The sequence below is a fragment of the Mesitornis unicolor genome, unplaced genomic scaffold, assembly GCF_000695765.1.
Source record: "Mesitornis unicolor isolate BGI_N332 unplaced genomic scaffold, ASM69576v1 scaffold19211, whole genome shotgun sequence".
NCBI classification, from domain to species: domain Eukaryota; kingdom Metazoa; phylum Chordata; class Aves; order Mesitornithiformes; family Mesitornithidae; genus Mesitornis; species Mesitornis unicolor.
In genome coordinates, this window is record NW_010164882.1 from 78,804 (window position 1) to 96,936 (window position 18,133).

General features: G+C 49.7%; 1 protein-coding gene across 1 annotated transcript in view; it reads right to left on the bottom strand.

Moving 5' to 3' along the window:
• Nucleotides 1-18,133, bottom strand: part of PTPRF (protein tyrosine phosphatase, receptor type, F) — a gene marked incomplete at its 5' end in the record, with an annotated part of 108,754 nt that overhangs the window by 75,031 nt on the left and 15,590 nt on the right. The window contains 3 exons of the mRNA XM_010194457.1: nt 513-782; nt 7,642-7,653; nt 16,841-16,951. Coding sequence (XP_010192759.1) covers nt 513-782; nt 7,642-7,653; nt 16,841-16,951 — 393 coding nt within the window. The remainder of the gene's footprint in view (nt 1-512; nt 783-7,641; nt 7,654-16,840; nt 16,952-18,133) is intronic.

Here is an 18,133-nt window from a genome sequence, read left to right on the forward strand (position 1 = left end):
GGGAAAAAGGAAAATGATCAGAGCAATGTGCAACAGTCTTAAAATGAGAGCTCCTCCCTGCAGGAGGGGAGGATGCTCCTGGTGAGGCCCACAGACACTTCACATTGCTGGGGTTAACCTTCTTGTCCTGCCCTTGCTGCAAGAGGGACCTCTCTGCTCCAGCAGCTCTCTGGCTGCAGACATCCACGCACCCCTGCCCCGGCACAGCCCGTGTCCTGCCGCTGTGCTGAGCTGATCCTGCTGATGAGCACAGACGCAGGGAGGTTCCCTCATGGCATTACAGGGACCCAGCCTGTCCCCCGTCATGCCCCTTGTAGGGAGAAAGGAAATGACCCCCTAAGCAAATACCAAACTGTGAGCAGGAAAAAACAAAGTTGTGGGTTTGGAAACCTCCCTTGCAAGGTGGAAAAGTCACAGGAGACTGCAGGCAGTTGGCTGCACCCAAAAACACTTTGGCAAAGGGCCGCACCACTGAAACTCAAGCAGAAGCACCAGGAGGAATAATTCCTTACCTTTGACAGTGATCTGGGCTGTGGCTTCGATCATGCCGAGGGAGGAGATGGCCACGCAGGTGTAGTTGGCAGACTGCACGATGTTGTTCAGCTCCAGGACGTTCCTACCGACGGGCATCTCGTCCTCTTTGGTCAGCTCCTCCACGCCAGCCATCCACTTCACGTAGGGCATCGGAGCACCCACCGCCACGCACGTGAGGTTCACGCTCCCCCCAGGCATCACCTCGTGGTTGCTCGGAGGGATAGAGAATCGAGGAGCAACACGCCGCACTGCAACAAGGAGGAGACAGCTAGTAGGGTCACGGAAGCAGCAGAGAGCACTCGGTTGCGTTGCGGGGGGTACGCGTGAGGGGGGTTCAATGGTTTTGCCTGTCTACCCCTCGGGACAGATAAAATGAAGTACAAAACCTGTTCACTGCTTTGCCAAATTGCACACACTTCGCTCTCCCTCCTTAGCCACTGGCATCTTATTAGAAGAACTCATTAAGGGATGGCTCAACCCATTCCCTCCAAACATAGCCTTTTGAAATCGTATTACTAACACGAAACACTTCTCCATTTAAATTCCATCCCTCTAATTAGAGAGCATGCACAAATGCCAGTCACACGCTCTCTCCATGCAGGGCCCGCTGAAGCTCTGCAGAACGGAATTACCTGCTCAATTTCTTAGCTCTAGAGTAAAGCAACCTGGACCCTAAACCTCACAGGGTTTGGGCAGGAGCAGCAGAAGGGTTTCTTTCTGAATTAGCACACGTATGCTGCTAAATAAAAGATCATTCTTTTCAAAATGTAACTCAGGTTCTACCTTGGCTCAGGAAAAATAGTTGCCAGAGCTGCATGACATTGTCAGGGCCTGAACAGATCACCTTGCTGGGCAGGAGAGAACTAATCCTGACAGATGTGAGATCATATCCATTTTGACAGAAGAGAGCCGGGCTGGCAGAACCCTACCCACCTTTGTGGCAGCACTTCGGGAGATGTATTCCTCCTTATTTCATTGCACAGCTTCTCTTCATATCAATCCCTTGCTGGGTATTTCATTCAAGACTTATTTGTAAGCAACTCTCAGCTCCAATAAAGCTCTAAAGCTGCCTGCCATATGCATTCCCATCAGGAAAAATGACACTGAGAAATGAGGCCCCTTCTTCAGGGTTAGCGTTATGGGCCTATTTAAGCAAGGGTAGAGAAACAACTGTGCTCGCTAAATCTTTGTCTCCTCTGGGCAGGCTCATTTTATTCTGCGGTTAAAAAGGGAAACTGCTCGAACGTGGCTCGCCCAGCAGCCCTGCTCTGCTCTAGCCTCCTCCCCCAAAAAGGCAGCTCCAGAGCATCGGCCGGGTTCACGACTGACCGGCTCCCGAGGATTCTCTCCCTGCTAACTCCGCTCCTCCATCAGCGCATCGGGCCGGCGGAGCAGCCAACAGCCACGGCGCTGGGGGAAGCTGGAAATTGGGCAGGAGCCCGAGCGGTGCCAGCTCACAACGCCGCAGGCACGACCGGCCCCGCGGGCGCTGGGGTCCGGGGGGACACGGCTCTGCTGGCCTGGCTCCTGCCACCGCAGACGGGAAAGCTGCTGACAGCCCGGCGAGCCGCAGAGGTGTCAGCTCCGCTTGCCAAGCTGACTCTCCCCAAATCAAATTGCACTGGTGCTCTCTCTTTGATGATTCATTCCCAAACCAACAGGCTTGCAGAAATAGACTGAAGACGGAAGCCCCCACGCTAGCATGTACAACAGAGCTAAGACTTCGTGATAAATTAGACAATACTGTCAACATTGTGTGTGTACTACACATCGTCTCGGTGACAAAACAGGGCTCATTAGCTCCTTACCAGCCAGGGGAAGGATAACTTGCTTTGCTTTTTATTTTTTTTTATTTGGAATGTCTAAATCCAAAGTCTTGTTGGTTGTTTCTTTTAATCAATTATTAAATCTCAAATCAATAGCTACATGAGCAATCGCCAGGGAGGCGTTACCTGACTGACGGGGCAGCGCTCCCCAAATGAGACAGAACTGAAAGTGTACTCAAGTGCTACACAGTCATGAGAATACGGAGTTAACCCGATGGACATGGCAATGGTTCAACATGATGGCGTGTACTTCCAACCAAAGCATCCCAGCACCGTTCGTTAAGAGTCAACATTTTAGTTTCCAATGAACGTGGTGTCAAATTATTTCAGGTAGAAGCTGTTCAAATTGCGTTCCCATCCAAGGACCAAACCCACCCACCCACACTGGATTAAAATAAAAAAGAGCAAAGTTGGAGGATAAAGCCATAGGTGTGCACGGAGCGCTCACACACATGCACCAGGCAAACAGGCTGGCAGGCACCGGAGGCCACTACGGCGTCAGAGAGAAAGCGGTGCGAGGGCAGGACAGGCAGAGGGAAGGTGCACAGGAACTCGCATACAAGGACACGGGAAGACGAGACTGGAAGCCCATGCAGGAAGGTCAGAGCCCAGCATGCACAAACAGGCTGCCTCCCAGCCCTGTGAGACCAGAGGCAGCACAGCCTGCTGCAGACTCCCCTGCACCGTGCCCCCGTGTCAAGCACTGCTCTTGGGGTGCTCCTGGGGCCGTGTCCCCCTTGATGTGTCCCGTACAGGCAGTGCCTGTGGGCACTGCAGCCTCCTCTCTCCGGGGAAGCTGGCAGCTACCACCCCTGCTCCCCTGTGGACAGCACAGGGAAGATGCGCTTCCAAAGGGGCTGGGGGCTCTCTCACAGCACTTTGAAGGGCTGAGCCCCTTCACCCCGTATAACCCACAGTGAAGTAGTGGAGGTGGCCAGCACATCCATGTGCCTAGAGAAGGGATGAGTGGCAAGGAAAACTCTCCTGCAGATCAAACCATATGAGAAAGGTGGGCAAGCTGCAGCGTCCCCAACCTCAACACATACTATGCCTGTCTGGAAGCTGTGTGGGGCCTCAGCTCTCAAGCCTGGCAACAGATGAGCAGTTAAACAGGCCTCCATGGTGTACTTTTGCAACCCAGAACGGCTGAGCTGGCCTCCTCTCGTTAGCACACTACGATGGGCTCGTTGCTCTGCGCCAGAGAGCAGTGGTGCCCAAGGCACCGCAGCTGCTAAAAAGGGATGCCACGTGTAGGGGTCAGCTCTCGACACGGGAGGTGGGAGCGGGTCAGGGCAATGCCTTCGGTGAGAGGTCTGGCCCGGACGATGCTCTGGCAGGAGCGCAGGCAAAGGAAGGGACAGGCTCCATCGGCCTCCCATCCTCTTGGGGGAGAATTGGCAGCTTCTCGTCCCAGCCAGCATGGAGGGAGAAGGGGAGATGCTGTCAGTTAGCATTAGTGAAAGCTGGCAGAGCTCTCACAGCAGCTTGAGAGCACCATCAACACATTCCTCAGGCTCAAGCCGGCGATTTAAGTCGCTTGCTTTTCTAGCATAAAAGTCTGGTAATAATTTAAATCAGTCTAACTCCTCAAAAAGCAGCATTCTCCAAATTTCTGTCCAATTTACAAGTCAAATTACATGGGCTAGCACAGCCCATGATGCTACCTTAAGTGCTCCAGAAATTTTTGTTGTTCTTCATTTACTGAGGCAATGAAATTTCCCTTTTTATTACAATTTTCTTGACAAGAAATTTTTCTTTTTTTTTTCCTTTTAATCTTCTTTCTGGATAAAGATCAGAGAAGGTGGTTTGGAGGTTTTGCAAGAACAGCACAAGAGGAATTGCTGTGAGTATTACAATTATTTCAACGGACAATAGTGTAATTCAGAAGTTTAGTTAAACCAGCAGACTGTCAAAAATGAGATTCATTGTCATTCATCCCAAGAACAGGCATCGTAAGGGCTCTGCGCTGCTCCACTACTGAGCACGCCTCCCTGTTGTGAGCGTTCCCTGGGAAGTGAAGTGAAGAGAAGTGAAACCCCAGAGTGGTGAGCAACCTGAGCCCGCGCCCTGGATCCCACAGGACAGAGAGAAAGGGCAGCGTGGAGACCAAGCTCCCTGCTTGATACGGGGACCATGGGGAGAAAGGAGGGGACCAGGCAACACCACAGCCACAAAGGTTGAGATTGAGAAGTGTTAATAATTCAGCATGCATTAACATGCACATTCCTTGCCTTGAGAGCAAAGAGCATGGATCGATTGCCCGGCTCCTGTCACCGCAGGAGCAGCCGTTTCCTCACATCTCAGGTTCCCTCTGAGGGTGACGTTACCCCCTTGGAGAACCAGGGACCTGGTGCTGTCTGCAAGGGCTGCAGGCTCCGAGCAGGAGCGCTCAGGACACGCAGCGGCTGCTGTGAGCCTGTCTCTCGCGTGCTGAGATGCTGGCACGCAGCGAGGCCCTGCTGGAAACACAACAGTGCCAGGAGGACTGCCCATGCTTCCAAAACTGCGCGGTGCTGCTAGGGAAGTGGAAACCAAACTGTTCTCCCTGCTGGCCGCCTTGGCCACGGTACAGCTGAGCAAACGACAATGCTAACAGCCCTTCCTCCAGCTTGCAGGGATGCAGGGACCTCCACTTGCCTGCCCTTGCTTCTGGGCTTCCTTCCCACACACCCAGCTGGCTCTGAAGTCCCCTCTGCTCTGAAGGAGGACGAGCACTGCCCGGGCTGTGCTGCTCCTCCCTGGCCCCGGCACAGCAGAGGGAATTTTGAGGGCTCTGCTCCAACCTCCCGACTGGGATCGGTGGAGAGGGAGGCGAGGGGACAGCTCTGAAAAGGTGACATTGCCCAACTGCTTTACCCCAGCCAGCAAAGCTGTAGGGTGCTCGATGCATGGGCTCTCACCCTTGCCACACCTCTGCCCTGCCCAAAACCCTCAGGAACCACCTCCTCGAGAGTCGGGAAGGAGTGAATGTAGGAGATATCCTCAAATGTGATCATTGGTCTGCGTGGTTTACTCATCTGTAGACACCTTTCATCTCTCCCTAGCGCTATCATTTTAAGGAAGGGCTTCAAATGGAAAGGCAGTTGCTGGAGCCTTGCAATCTATTGACAGAATCAACAGCAGGAGAGGAAAAATTGGAACCAGAAAAAATGCATTTACAGTCTAATCTTGTGCTCAAACAATGCTGCACTATTTATGCTCGCAATGCATCCTTGAGTGCTGACATTTTATAGACAATTTCCAAAACAGGGCCTTGCCATTTTTGGATTATATTTCAGCTATAACTTTTAGGTCTAATTATTTGCGCTGACAACCACATATAAAAGAGGATATATCATTACAGTGGTGCAGCACTGGAGACACATCAGCATTCAGCATACTGACATACTAATAGCAAAGTAAGGGAGAGCAAGATTGTGGGGCTATGCAATTTGCATTCACTCTCTGAAATTTCTCTGATGAAAATAACACAACATTAAGGAGGGGAATAAGAGAAAAGATCCACTGTATCAAGATAAAATAACTCGTTAATAAATAACCTTGTAGCAGTCACAGAGCAATAATTAAATGCATGGGTGAGCAGTACACACTTTTAAGTAAAGCTGGAAAAAACGTAAGGTGTAATTATCAGTGCCAAACAAATTACAAGCATGGCAAATCCCAATGGAATATTTAGAAACTAATTTCTGCCTTCACATTAAATATTTGTGTACGTGGGTATTTTTGGTGGGGTGGAAAGGAGGAGTCAACACAAAGAATGAGAGATTATCCCCTCCTGCTGGCTTACATCCATTTTCGGCTGCCTCCCCCCAGCTAAACCATGCGGCTAAAACGTTTAAGTGCCCTGTCAAAGCTTTACCCTCTAGAGGTGCCCGAGCCATCACAGCAGTGCTCCAAATTCACTGAAACCTGGGAGGCTTTGGCCCTTGGCTTTCATTTCCTCTCTTTTCTTCCTTCCTTTCGTCGTTGTCTTGGGCTCAGGTAATTAGATCCTCTCCAAAAATCTATTTTTAGAGGGTAAACAACAAGGGCCCCGGTGCAGCCTAAATGAGAGCACGTTCCAGGGAGAGGAACAGCAGTGGAGCCAGCGTACTGGAACAACTGCTATGACAACTTGTTAAAGCTTGTTCCAGTGACGATTATAAGCTCAACCGATGCAGCTGCCCGATTGCACGTGAGAGAGGACCCAGGGTCTCTTCCCCATGCCATCCTGAGCAGCACTGGGCTGGACAGCTGCTGGGAGCATCCCTCTCCTCTGGTGTGTGCAGAGGGATGCTCGCATGGTACCCGTCTGGTGAAGGAGTCACCTCTGGAAACTAGCTCAGGACTCCTGCCAAGCACACCGGCTTTCCTCAGCACGAAATCACGAGTGCCTCAAGCTAGCTCTGGAGCTCGGTTTAATTTAAAAGCTGGAGTTGCCTTTCGCTGTTGTCCTTTACTCACCTCTGGCTCTGAGGGCAGTGGGATGGAGCAGGGCAAAGCGCAAAGCAGGTTTTGCTGAGTGGCTATGACCTCCCGTGCAGGTCATCATGGGGTGCCCTGAGCCATCCCAGTAAGGCTGGGACCACCGCCAAAACCCCAGGAACGAAGGGAGAGGCAGAAAGGACCCTTGTTGGAGTGTGGGGAGCTGGCAGCCCCCAGAGCTGAGGAGCAGGGAAGCTGCCTCAGCACAAGGGCCTTGCATCTCTCCTCCAGCCGCTCCTGCTGCCCCGTGGCGAGGGAGGGCAGCGCGCCGGGTTCTTCTCCAGCCGAGATCAAAAGTGAGCTTTTTGCCGCTAGAGAAAGTTAAAACTTTCAAAGCCGCAGGAGGAATTGAGGAACCTGCTCTCCCCAGCAGCTCGCCAAGGAACTGGAGGTCATTCTGATCTCCGCTCCCAAAGACTGCTCTTGATCTCTGGCCAGAAAGCAGCAGCACTTGAGAGGTGTTAGACTGGCACCTAGCACAGGTAGTGGGTTAGAGGAGGTCCACACATACAGTAAGCATGCAGTTCTTCCCACCCTGCCTTCGAACAACACCGCCCTGGCTGCTATTTGCATGCAAAACACATTCTGTGCATTTTAAATCTCAAGCAACAAAAGCATGCGAGCAAAGTATCAATGCCATCACCAGAGTCACAGCAAACAGTAAGCAGATTTCGTCAGGCACACTGTGGCCGTGCCTGGAAGGGAGCCAGAGTCTGCACGGCCCCCTCCCCTTTTGGGGATGGCTCTCCTCTCCCTACTGGAAAAGTCCCATCTGACGTGGCGTACTGTAGATGGATAAGAAGTGAAAAGGACCAACCTTCTCGCTGATCTGAGAGATGAAAGTTTGTTTTGTTTGATGGCAGAGTGCGATGAAGATGAGGAGGGAATAAAAAAAGACAAGGAAAAACACAGAGAGTAAAAACAGGCCAAGCTTCATCTGTCCGCACACCACTGAAACGACAAGACAAGACTACACAGGTCAGCCATGACTTCCCACCGCGCACACACACACACACCGCTCTGTGCCGTGGACAACAGCGCGCCGCATTTTTCGGCTCTGGCCTGGAGCGGGGCCGGCCCCTCCGCCTCCCTGACCGCAGGGCGCAGGGGACCGCGCGTCCCACACGTACTCATGTGGAGGGCGCTTCGGGGGGCGGCCCCGCGCCGGACCGGGGGCTGGAAGCACAGAGACATTGACATGTGCAAAACACTCACACACAGAAAGGGACTCCAGCCATCACACGGACTGACGTGCTCCCACACACCCACTCCGGCTATTAAAGACGATGGCAAAGGCACTTTAAACCCATTGACCACACGCTGGGTAGAACAAGTGTGTAGATCCGAATTTTATCAAGGATGAAAGGAATGTTCCGAGTGGTGAATGGAAAATCTTCTACCATGAAGAGCTGCTCCCCCTCTCCAAACAAAGAGCTAAATGCAGCAGAGAGGTATTAGGCAAGTGACAGACATGCGCAGGCTCAGCTGGGCTCAGTTTCGGGAGAGCCTTATGGGTACACTGTGCTGCGAGTGAGAGATGGACAAGAAATCAGAAGGACAAAAACACCCCGAGGGAATTGAGCAGGTCCCAGATTTTGTTCCTGCGGGAGAGACAGTAGAAGGTTAGTTGCATTTTCCTTATAGACAAAGGAGATCTTATTTCTCTAGCAGGAGTGACCTCACTCAAGCTACAGATCTGTGGCGTATCAGCTGTAACCGAACCCTCGCTGGGAGAATACAGAAGTGGGTTTGATAGTTAAAGACTGCTTATGAGTCACAGTTCTGATGGGGGAAGGAGAAGGTGGGGGGAGGAATTTGCTTTCCAGCAGAAACACTGCAAATCAGAGAACAGCATGTGGCATTATACAGTGCAACAGTACAGCGAGCCATTTCCAGGGATCAGAAGACAGGATTTTAACCAACACTGACATGGTACAGACCGGGCAACAAACTGCCAATAACAGCTACAACAGTGGCCTACAGAGTGTGAAGCTTGTAGGAAAAACAGCGAGTTTAAGCAGTTGTTCACATTTCTTCAATTGCACTGATACCAGGGGACCAGAACCAGCCAACTCAGAGCTTAACTGGCTCATACGTGAGGGTCACATCAAGCCCTGAACATCAGGACCCCCACCTGCACATCCTCAAGACAAACAGCCCTAGCTTCAGGTCCAAATTTCCTCTGGTAGAGGGTTTACCTCTTGGTCCACAAAACATTAACATAAGGCTCATTTAACCCTGCGAGACCTTGTAGTGGGAGGGAACCTCTTTATTGCTGCTCCCAAGCCACCACTTTATTTCCTAATCTAATGGAGCGTATCACATCTGCACGGCCTCGGCAGACACCAAGGGGTTTCTGCCTTCTGCTCAGCTCTTCCCAACAGAGAAGATTGGTTTTCCTGTCCTTGCTCAGGAAGGGCAGACCACCAGGGAAACCAGGGTTTGCTTCTGGCAAAGCAGGCGTACCCGAAAACGGCTGCATTTCTGGAAAGCAGCACTAACTCCAAGTGCTGCAGGCACGGACCAACCTCCTACACCCACTTGGACTCTGGACTGAGCAGCAAGAGGCTGGTGAAGGGTGTAAGACTGCGGGATGTGGGTGAAACAGAGATGGGAGCATCCATCCCTGTTGTGGAAGGGCAGCAGCTCCAGAGCCCTGGGGAGGCTCATGGCCCCAAACCACACCAAGGAGACTCGCTGCAGTGCCCCTTGGTGTGCCCATGGGCAGGGAGAGGGGTGCTGCTGCAGCTGGGGAACAGCCAGGAGCTCTCTTTTGGGGAGCCCCGCCGGAATTAATTGCACTGTGCACAGACAGCAGCGGGCTCCGGCAGTGGCTTTCCCCACGTGTTGACACTTCAGATTAGAGTTGGAAAGGTGAGGAGGCACATGTGAAACACGCTAATTCAAACAGATTACTTTCTGGTCTGTCAAACAAGAACGAGTTTGGGGCTTGCTATTTGTCACTAATTGCTGGATTATCTCTTAATCGCTTATTATATTAGTGGCTTATGGGGAATAAAACCCAGTAGCAGGCTATTTTGGAACAGCTGTAAGGCAAGAGGGAACACCTGGGCAGAAAGTTCTCTCTCCTTTCCCTTTATTTAATGCTTAAGCAGCTGCTGCTTTATCTGAGATAAACCTGATAAATGGTAAATTGAAAGTTTCATCTCCTTACAGATCCCATTCACATTCTCCTTTATCTCCAGTTCTCTATCCATGTCACTCCAAAGCGGCACGTTTTTCCAACAGGTTTCCAGCTTTTTTTACAAAATATCTTTACAAAATACAACTCTGAGCAGTGACAGCAAATAACACCTGCCCCCCACGGAGGGACCGAGGATTTAGGGCTGGGGTTACCTGTGGGATCCCCTGTGCAGGACACCACGGCTCGCTCTGCACGTTGCCGTGCTCCCACATGAACCCGAGCTGCCTGGCACTTAACCTGAATGTACCAGCCCATGTGCAAGCCAAAGCAAGTCAAGTCATGGCAGAAATCCCACCAGAGGATAGCAAACTCCAGAAGGTATAAAACAGGGCTCCTTTTGAGATCTAAGCTGAAAGAGCCAAGAAGCAAAGAGCGAGGCCGTATCACAGACGCGTCTGCCAGTCCTGACTGTCAGACGGCTCCAGCACTCTGTAGGCAGAAATTCCCATGCCGATTGAATTTGGCTTTTTACCCTGCCACAGACGTGCTCGTCTTACACAGCAGCAGCAGGACTCTTAACCACAGCAGCTTGCTGCAGGAAGAAGGAGTTTGGGCTTATGGGAGGCTCTGCTTTTGTGTATTCTCGGGCATCAGCTCCCTGAAACAAGACAGGGGGCTGTGGCCAGGATACCAATGCACAGGTATGGGTTTAGATCACCAGCTCGAACAGAGGAGCACATTTCTAAGGCTTTTCAGAGTGGGAAGCTAATACTTTCCCGAAAGCAACAAGAAAGTTCATTATCCCAATCGGCTCTGCAATTCTGCTGGGAACTGCCAGCGTCTGTCCTGGGCTAAAAACCCGGTGCTACGCAAGGCATTAATATAACAGCAAACCCAGACACTTTGGAATCCAAAAGACACAGAGGTTAACAAAAACCCAGAGGGGGATGAACCTGTTCCTGCTTATCTCCAAAAGCACATCTTGTGTCTCAAGGACTCCACATAAATCAAATTTCATCCTTTACGGCTTTGAGAGGTCTAGAGGAACAAAGGGCCAGATTGTCTTTTTTACGCCAGATTACATGAGAATAAGACAACCTCCCATTATACGGGATGAACAATGTCCTCATGCCACAGTGATGAGTATATTCCATCCTGGAGAGACAGACAGGACGCTCAGGGCACCCGACCATCTTTTCCCATTCACAGTGCACACACACGCATGCACAAATTCAATTAAGAGCAGAAAATCTCAGAGCACCAGCGATGGATTTCCTAACCCTTTGTGCAAGTGGGTACGGAAGGGGAGGGAATGGACATTTAGTCGGCAGATACGCAGGCCTAATTGTTCCACAGACGTCTGTGCAGGTCATGCGGGGAGGAGGGGAGATCTGTTTCCAAGCCCATTTCTGTGTTGCATTATCATGCACTGAGCCACCATCCACTCTCCTCCTGTTTTCCATAAAGGTCGTTTTACGAATAATCAGGCTCGAGCCTCGTGTTGCACTTGTAACCATCAAAGGACTTTGCAAGGAATAAAACTGTTAAGGTTATTTAGTCAAGTTTTATAAAGGGACATCGAAGCCTTCAGGTGAAATGTGCTAGCAGAATGACAGAGAACAATTATTTATTAAACCGTCATCATTACTACCATTACAGCATAGCAAAGTGCTCACGGAAACACTTAATGATGAACACGCTTCAGCCCAGGAGAAAATATGACCAAAAATATTCATAGTAATACGTGGGGAAGACAAAACGTGCCTCTGAAGCCAGGCAGCTCCAGGACGAGGACACACACGGTCGCAGCAGTGTGAGCCGCAGCGTTGGCTGAGCAGCAAACGTCTGCTGGTGCCCAGTGCTGTGCAGCCCCCGCTGTGCCCCTGGCTGCGCTCACCCCAGCCTGCTCACAACTGGCCGAGGTGCATCTGCTCCTGCTACAGCCACAGCAGTCGCTTCAGCACAGAGCAGCACCCGGGGGTTTGAGGGGATGAAGTTAAAAATACCGAAAAATGAGTGCACTTCCTTCATCAAAGGGGCACTGCTCTGTGTTGCACTGCTCTACTGCAGCAGTGGCTTGAGGTCAGGACTGCAGAGTTTAGACAGGGAAATCATGCCCCTTCAGACCCATAGCCCTCCTCAGCCATGTACTGCTGAGCTGCAGTTACTCTGAGGCCTCCATCGCAGCCTGGTTTTGCTTCTTCTGGTGGTCCAGGGCAGGTGTCTGGGTCATCCAGCCTGATTCAAGTGCCCGTTTGTGTTTCCTGTCATCCAGGCATCTCCCTCACAAGTCTCTGCTTGTCTGTGATCGCTGCCAGGCCCCCGAGCAGCGGCAGTGCCCCTCTCTGGTCAAGTCATGTCACCCCATCAACCCTGACGAGAGGCAGGTTTCACAGAGCACACTGCCAGAAGTGTGGATGTTGGTGGGTTGTACACAAACATATAAAGTTATTTAGACATTTTGCAGTTCTGATTGCTGACCGTTTGACCACTGTCCTCAGCTTTTGCTTTTCTCCCGGCAATACCCTCAAGCTTTGACTGCTGTTGCTATTTTAGCTGCTTTAATATTACATAAGCAGAAAATGTCCTTTTTTAAAAGGCTTCAAGTCTTGTGGCTCCAGGCCCGTGTCAGTCACTCAGAATTATTATTATTTACACAAGATCCCCACCGCAGTAAGCATCATGTAGCTGCAAGTAGCCATTTCGGTGAGCTCCCTCCGTGTCTGAGCCTAAGCCACCGCCAAGTCCCCGACTGGAAAACCCTGAAGAGGCCAGAGAATCGCTGCTAGGGACAGAGCCACAATCCTCGTTTCATTTTGGGCGATGGCTCCTTAGTGAAACTTGGCAAATAAAAACCTCAGACTCCAAGCAAGTTTCCCTGCTGCCAAATGAAATACCAGCCTGGCCTCTCAGAAAGCTGATCAAGAAAGCACAGATCTTTGCAGTAATTTCTATTCACTGCGGTCTGATTTAGCAGTTTGTAATTTGGGGACACAGGAGACAACTCAGTTTCCAATGGTCTTTCTTTAAAAGCAGCCGTGCAGCTGCTTTTCTACAGCATGTGTAGCATTATGGGCCAGGGAACTTGCACATGCCCCACTGGGCTGCGCCTTGAAGGCTTGAAAAGTAGGACTTCAGTGAAAATTAGGCAGCAGATTTCTCATTTAATGGGAAGTATGCAGCCGATGCTCCAATAAGTGCTGTTCTAATAGCATCTGCATCGCTCGCTGCTGTAAGCAGCTCTGGGGAATGCACCTAGTGAACTCCACAGTGTATTAATAAGGATACTCTTATACATGGTCTTTCTGTTCATCTGCTTCATTGAAGTAGGAAAAAAATAATGCCATGTGTAGAGAAAGAGAAGGGCAGAAGAAACCTCTCACACAGGGAGAGAGTCAAATAACAGTGCCCCTACTGAGGGGAGCACCACGCAGGCCACCACCTCCAATGGCGTTTCACAGGACAAGATTTTTTTGCTGAAAATGCTCCTCTTTGTGCAAATGTCCCTGAAGCTGTAGGCAAATGAAGAGTGAAATGTATTCATAAAAAACCCAATAGTGTAGGTGAACCAGTGCAATTATTCTATACTCCCAGTGAGCACGATGAAATGACACCACCTCTTTTTTCCTCTTCCACACGAGGTCCAATCTACCTTCTACTCTTAAATCAATTTCTTGTATGTCTTGAATCAACTTCTCGGATTTTTGCTGCTAAATTAGACAGTAAGCTCTCTGGATTAGAGGAATCACATCTTCCATATGTTTCTATCCCCTTCCCTTCTCCCCGCAGCACCATAGAGTCCCAGATCTAATCATTGTACTGGGGTAGATGTAACCATGGACCACAAATGGATGAGCACTCCTTCATCCAGACCAGCGCTGGCAAGCGTGCTTACGCTGAAAGGGCAGGATAGGAACATGTTGCTGTGTCCCCTCTGAAGTCCCTGCTATTTCCCAGATAGCCACCTTTCCTTGGCATGCTCCCTGCCCTTGCTTTCACTCTGTCCTTGCTCCTCTGATGGTCTGGATGCTTTCTGCCACCCTCCAAGCAAGGAGGGCTGCAGAGCAGCAGTGGGGGCAGTCAGCTCCCAGCGCTGGTCCCCAGCCCCATCTCTGCAGCAGCAGACAGGTAGACCTGTCAGCCCAGAAGCAGAAGGCTTATGAGGGTTGCTCTCCAGCACACTTCGTAAGATGAAGATAATAGCTTGAAGGAAAATGCATCCATTTTCCTTTACAAATCCCTGGTGTGGACATTTTTTAACTTTTAATGAAGTCCATCTGTGCAGAAGCGCTGGCTCTGAAGGATTCACAGAGACCAAGCACTGGTGCAGCCTGCTCCTTCCTCCTCCTCCTCCTGTTCTTCCATTGATACAGGAAGAACTGCCCTGAGCAGTGCCTGGATACTCCTCCTCAGCACCCAGCATCTGCCTTTGTTAGCACCAACAGTAAGATAAAGATGCTAATGAGTGCTTTCTAACCCAGCACTCTCACAAAGCATTACCTGCCAGGCTAGAAAAAGGGAGGACATGATCAAAAACATCAACCCCGAGAGTCAAGAGACAAACAAACATTTGGACTATTAAAAAAACAACGGGCCTGAGAACTACACAGGGTGGAAATGAGGAGTCAGCCAGGCTTTCTGAGAAAGCGGCCGACTTCCTGGGTATTCACCACAACGAGGTCAATCACTATGAAACCACCATGCAGCCGACACACTTAATTTCCACTGTAATTTAGTGTTAATTAATGTCTTCTCTAGTAAAGACGCAGGCACTTTCTGAAGACCCTACTGGAAGTCACTGATCCGGCTAATGACAACACTGTAGGGCTATCACAAGAAGAAAAACCAGGGATCCTTTTATTCTGCAGCCCAGACCTGAGAAATTAAGATATTTTCATTTTTTTCCCTTGCTTGTTAAATAAATAAAATACTGCTCTTTGTTTGACTTTTTGAAGTCGTTAATTAATATAGTAATGATGTATTTTTTTTTGGTAGAACATTTGCTACCAGAAACCGTCAGCACAAATACCATCCAGAACCTACTACAGAGTGAATTTCATCTGACAATAATTTATGGGGTATCCTGTCTTAAATATACAGCAGGGCTTTATCAGGATCACACAGGTTCGAGACCGACATTGTAAAGATTATATGCAATAAAAATGCTTGTTCCAAAAATTTATGTGCAAGAAAATGCCATTTAACAGCAAAGCATATGTCTAAGAATAGGTGAACATCAGGATCCTCTCTGGTGTGCAAACCATCCAAGGTCCTAGCCCAAACAGGACAGACAAACCTTGCTGGTGTAAAACCCAGCACCCTCCCCAGGCTTCCCTTGCTGAATAAAGAAGAGTCATTAGCAAGAAATCAGGAAGTCGATAGAGGTTTTTCTACCACTTGAAGCTCCTGTGCCTTTTGGCAGCCGCACCTCTACAGAAAACAGAGCATCGAGAGCCTGAGTGTGTCACAGGGAGCAAAAGCATCCCAAATACTGCAGCAAAGCAGCTGGGTATCCACACAAAGCTATGCAACAGCAGCAGCCTGGGGACTAGGATCCTTTCCCTCCGAGTGCAAAGTGACAATCTGGGATAAGTTTTAGCACAGCTTGCCTGAAAAATGAACTTGTGAGAACAGAGGGAGTTTAAAGTAATCCATAATTACATTGTGAGAGTGAAATGAGTGATTCCATTGCATAGATACAGCTTCATCTTCTGAATATGCTTAATTGGATACTTCAGTCTTCCAAAGACTCTCATAATCCAAATTACGCTGCAAAATAAAAAGGCAGTCCCCCAGAATGAGCAAAGGAAACAATGCCAGGAGCCACTCCTAGAAGCAAACACACAGCTTGTGAAGACTTAATCATTCTCATGTCCTCTTTCCACACTAACCAATGCACATACAGCTTTAAGATTGTATTTTCTTTCTTCAGAACAGAGGAAGGAAGGAATGAAGATGAGATTTAATTATTAGACAGTTTGATTTACTATGTGGAAATCAAATCTGGTCCTAACTTCCTAACAAACAACGGGTTGCACCAGCACAAGAGCCTTCTTTCTCTTCTGGGGAAAATCCATAACTGCATGTCCCAGGGGTTCCCGACCACTGGCTCTGGTTACACAGAGTTTCATACGAAACAGCACATTTCTCTCTTGTCAAAATTAACAGAAAGCCTACAGGGAATTTAGCCCTCGCTCCTCTCCAAGCTAACTCAAACACCTTTAATGTAGAGAAAGGAAACCAGCAGGAGACTGTCCTAATGTAAAACCTAGTTATTCTGGTACGTTGAGAACAGTTTTAAATTAGCAACATAGCACAACCATCAGAAAAATCACTTTACATGAATTGCAGCTGATTTCCAGCCCGTTCCCAGTGTGAGCCATTAATACCCCGAGGCTCAATCATTGATACATGTAAGATGGATTAAGACAACTCCAAAACGCTGTTCAGTTTTTAAAGACACACATTCCAAAGCAGAGGCCGAAACATCAGCTCACCTATAGCTGAGCACCTCTTGCTCATCAGAGCATGACTGGTTTTATGCTTTTCCACTAAAAGTTAGTTTATACTAAGAGGATTAGGCACCCAATTAAAATAACTACGATACAAAGTTAAGGAGTTCAAGGGAGAAAGGAATTCCAATTCTGCTCGTATTTCAGCATTTTACACAACACCACATAAACAGCAAAACCGGGTTTCCTGAAATGGGAGTCAAATCCAACGTGGTCCAAAGAATTTTCAGGTTTCTTGAGCAAAAGGCCGTATGACAGAAGCCACAGAGTGTGAAAGAGGGCACACGCTCCTTCACTGAGAGCCATAGAGCATTTTGGGCAGGAGGAGAGTGACCCCCTTGGGTGGAAGCTGCTCTTACCTCGAACGTAAAGGTTTGCTGGGGCAGAGTAGCGCGTTCCTGCACTGTTGGTTGCGACACATTCGTATTTCCCTTGGTCTGACTCCTCGCTGTTCTCTATTTGCAGAGCTCCTGTATACAAACAAGATGACAGAGACAACTCAGGTTATGGCAACTCTGGTGATTGAACAGCCAGCCTCAGAAAAGGAAGGCCATGCCCCACGCTTTTAAAGCATCTTCCTGGATAAACATATCGTGATGTTCCCTGGACCCACAGGGTACCAGCATGCAGCCAAAAGGTACCCAGTCTGCTGTTAGAAGCTTGTAAAATTGATTATTGTTATTTTTAATGCACAGGGAACCAGTTGCTGATGTATTTCCAACCGCCCCAACCACTTATATTCATTGCTTCAATAAAGGAAAACAACATACGTTCACACACATATTAATTACAGCTTCGTATGGGACTCCTGTCTAATAAAAGGACCTTTAATAAGCCTTTAATCAAAACAGCCGAGCACGAAGCACACTGACTGCAGCTGCTTGTTTCTCATCCGATGCACACAAAGCCTAGCAAGCGCTCAACACACTGCAACCGTCCTGCAGGCACTGGTGGAGCCCCAGCTCTCCCACCTCACCACCCCCGTCCAGCAGACACCTCCTTCTTGAGGAAACGCTTTGCCTCTTGTCAGCCTCCTCCACGCCAGTGATCTCCTCGTCCTTTCAGGTTTTATTATGTGTGACACAAAAAGATTCGAAACTCAGTCCGAGACATCACAGATGCACACACCAACGCAGCACACCCAGTTTGCCACCCAGCGCTCGCGTGAAAGCCACCCTCCCTTTGCCCAGGCAGTGCCTGCTCCTCCAGTTTTGGGTGAGGAACAGTTGCTTGGCCCAGATGTGGTTTCCTCGGGATGGGGTCTGATCCCATTCCCAAGGTGCCAGATGCATGAAGGGTTCATCCAAGTAACTGCAATAATCACCAGAGAAGCAATTTACAGGGGGAACTTGTGGAGCGCCTACGATGTGGAAGTGAGCACCGGTTGGAGGTGGTTTTCTCCTCTGCTCACCCTATTCCACTGCTGTCCAGCACTGCTCAGCCTGGGACGCTGCCTTTCACCCAACGCCTTGCCTAGCACAGATGACTGCAAAACCGGTCACGTGTAAACTCCCTGAACTGGGTCTGTATGCAGACTTAAAGATGCAGAGGAAGAAAGAAGCAGGATGCACATGAGAGCAGCTGGCACTGCAGGAGGAACGGCCGTGGGCCAGGCACCGAAGCGGCTGGTGCTCAGCCTGCTTCCCCCAGGC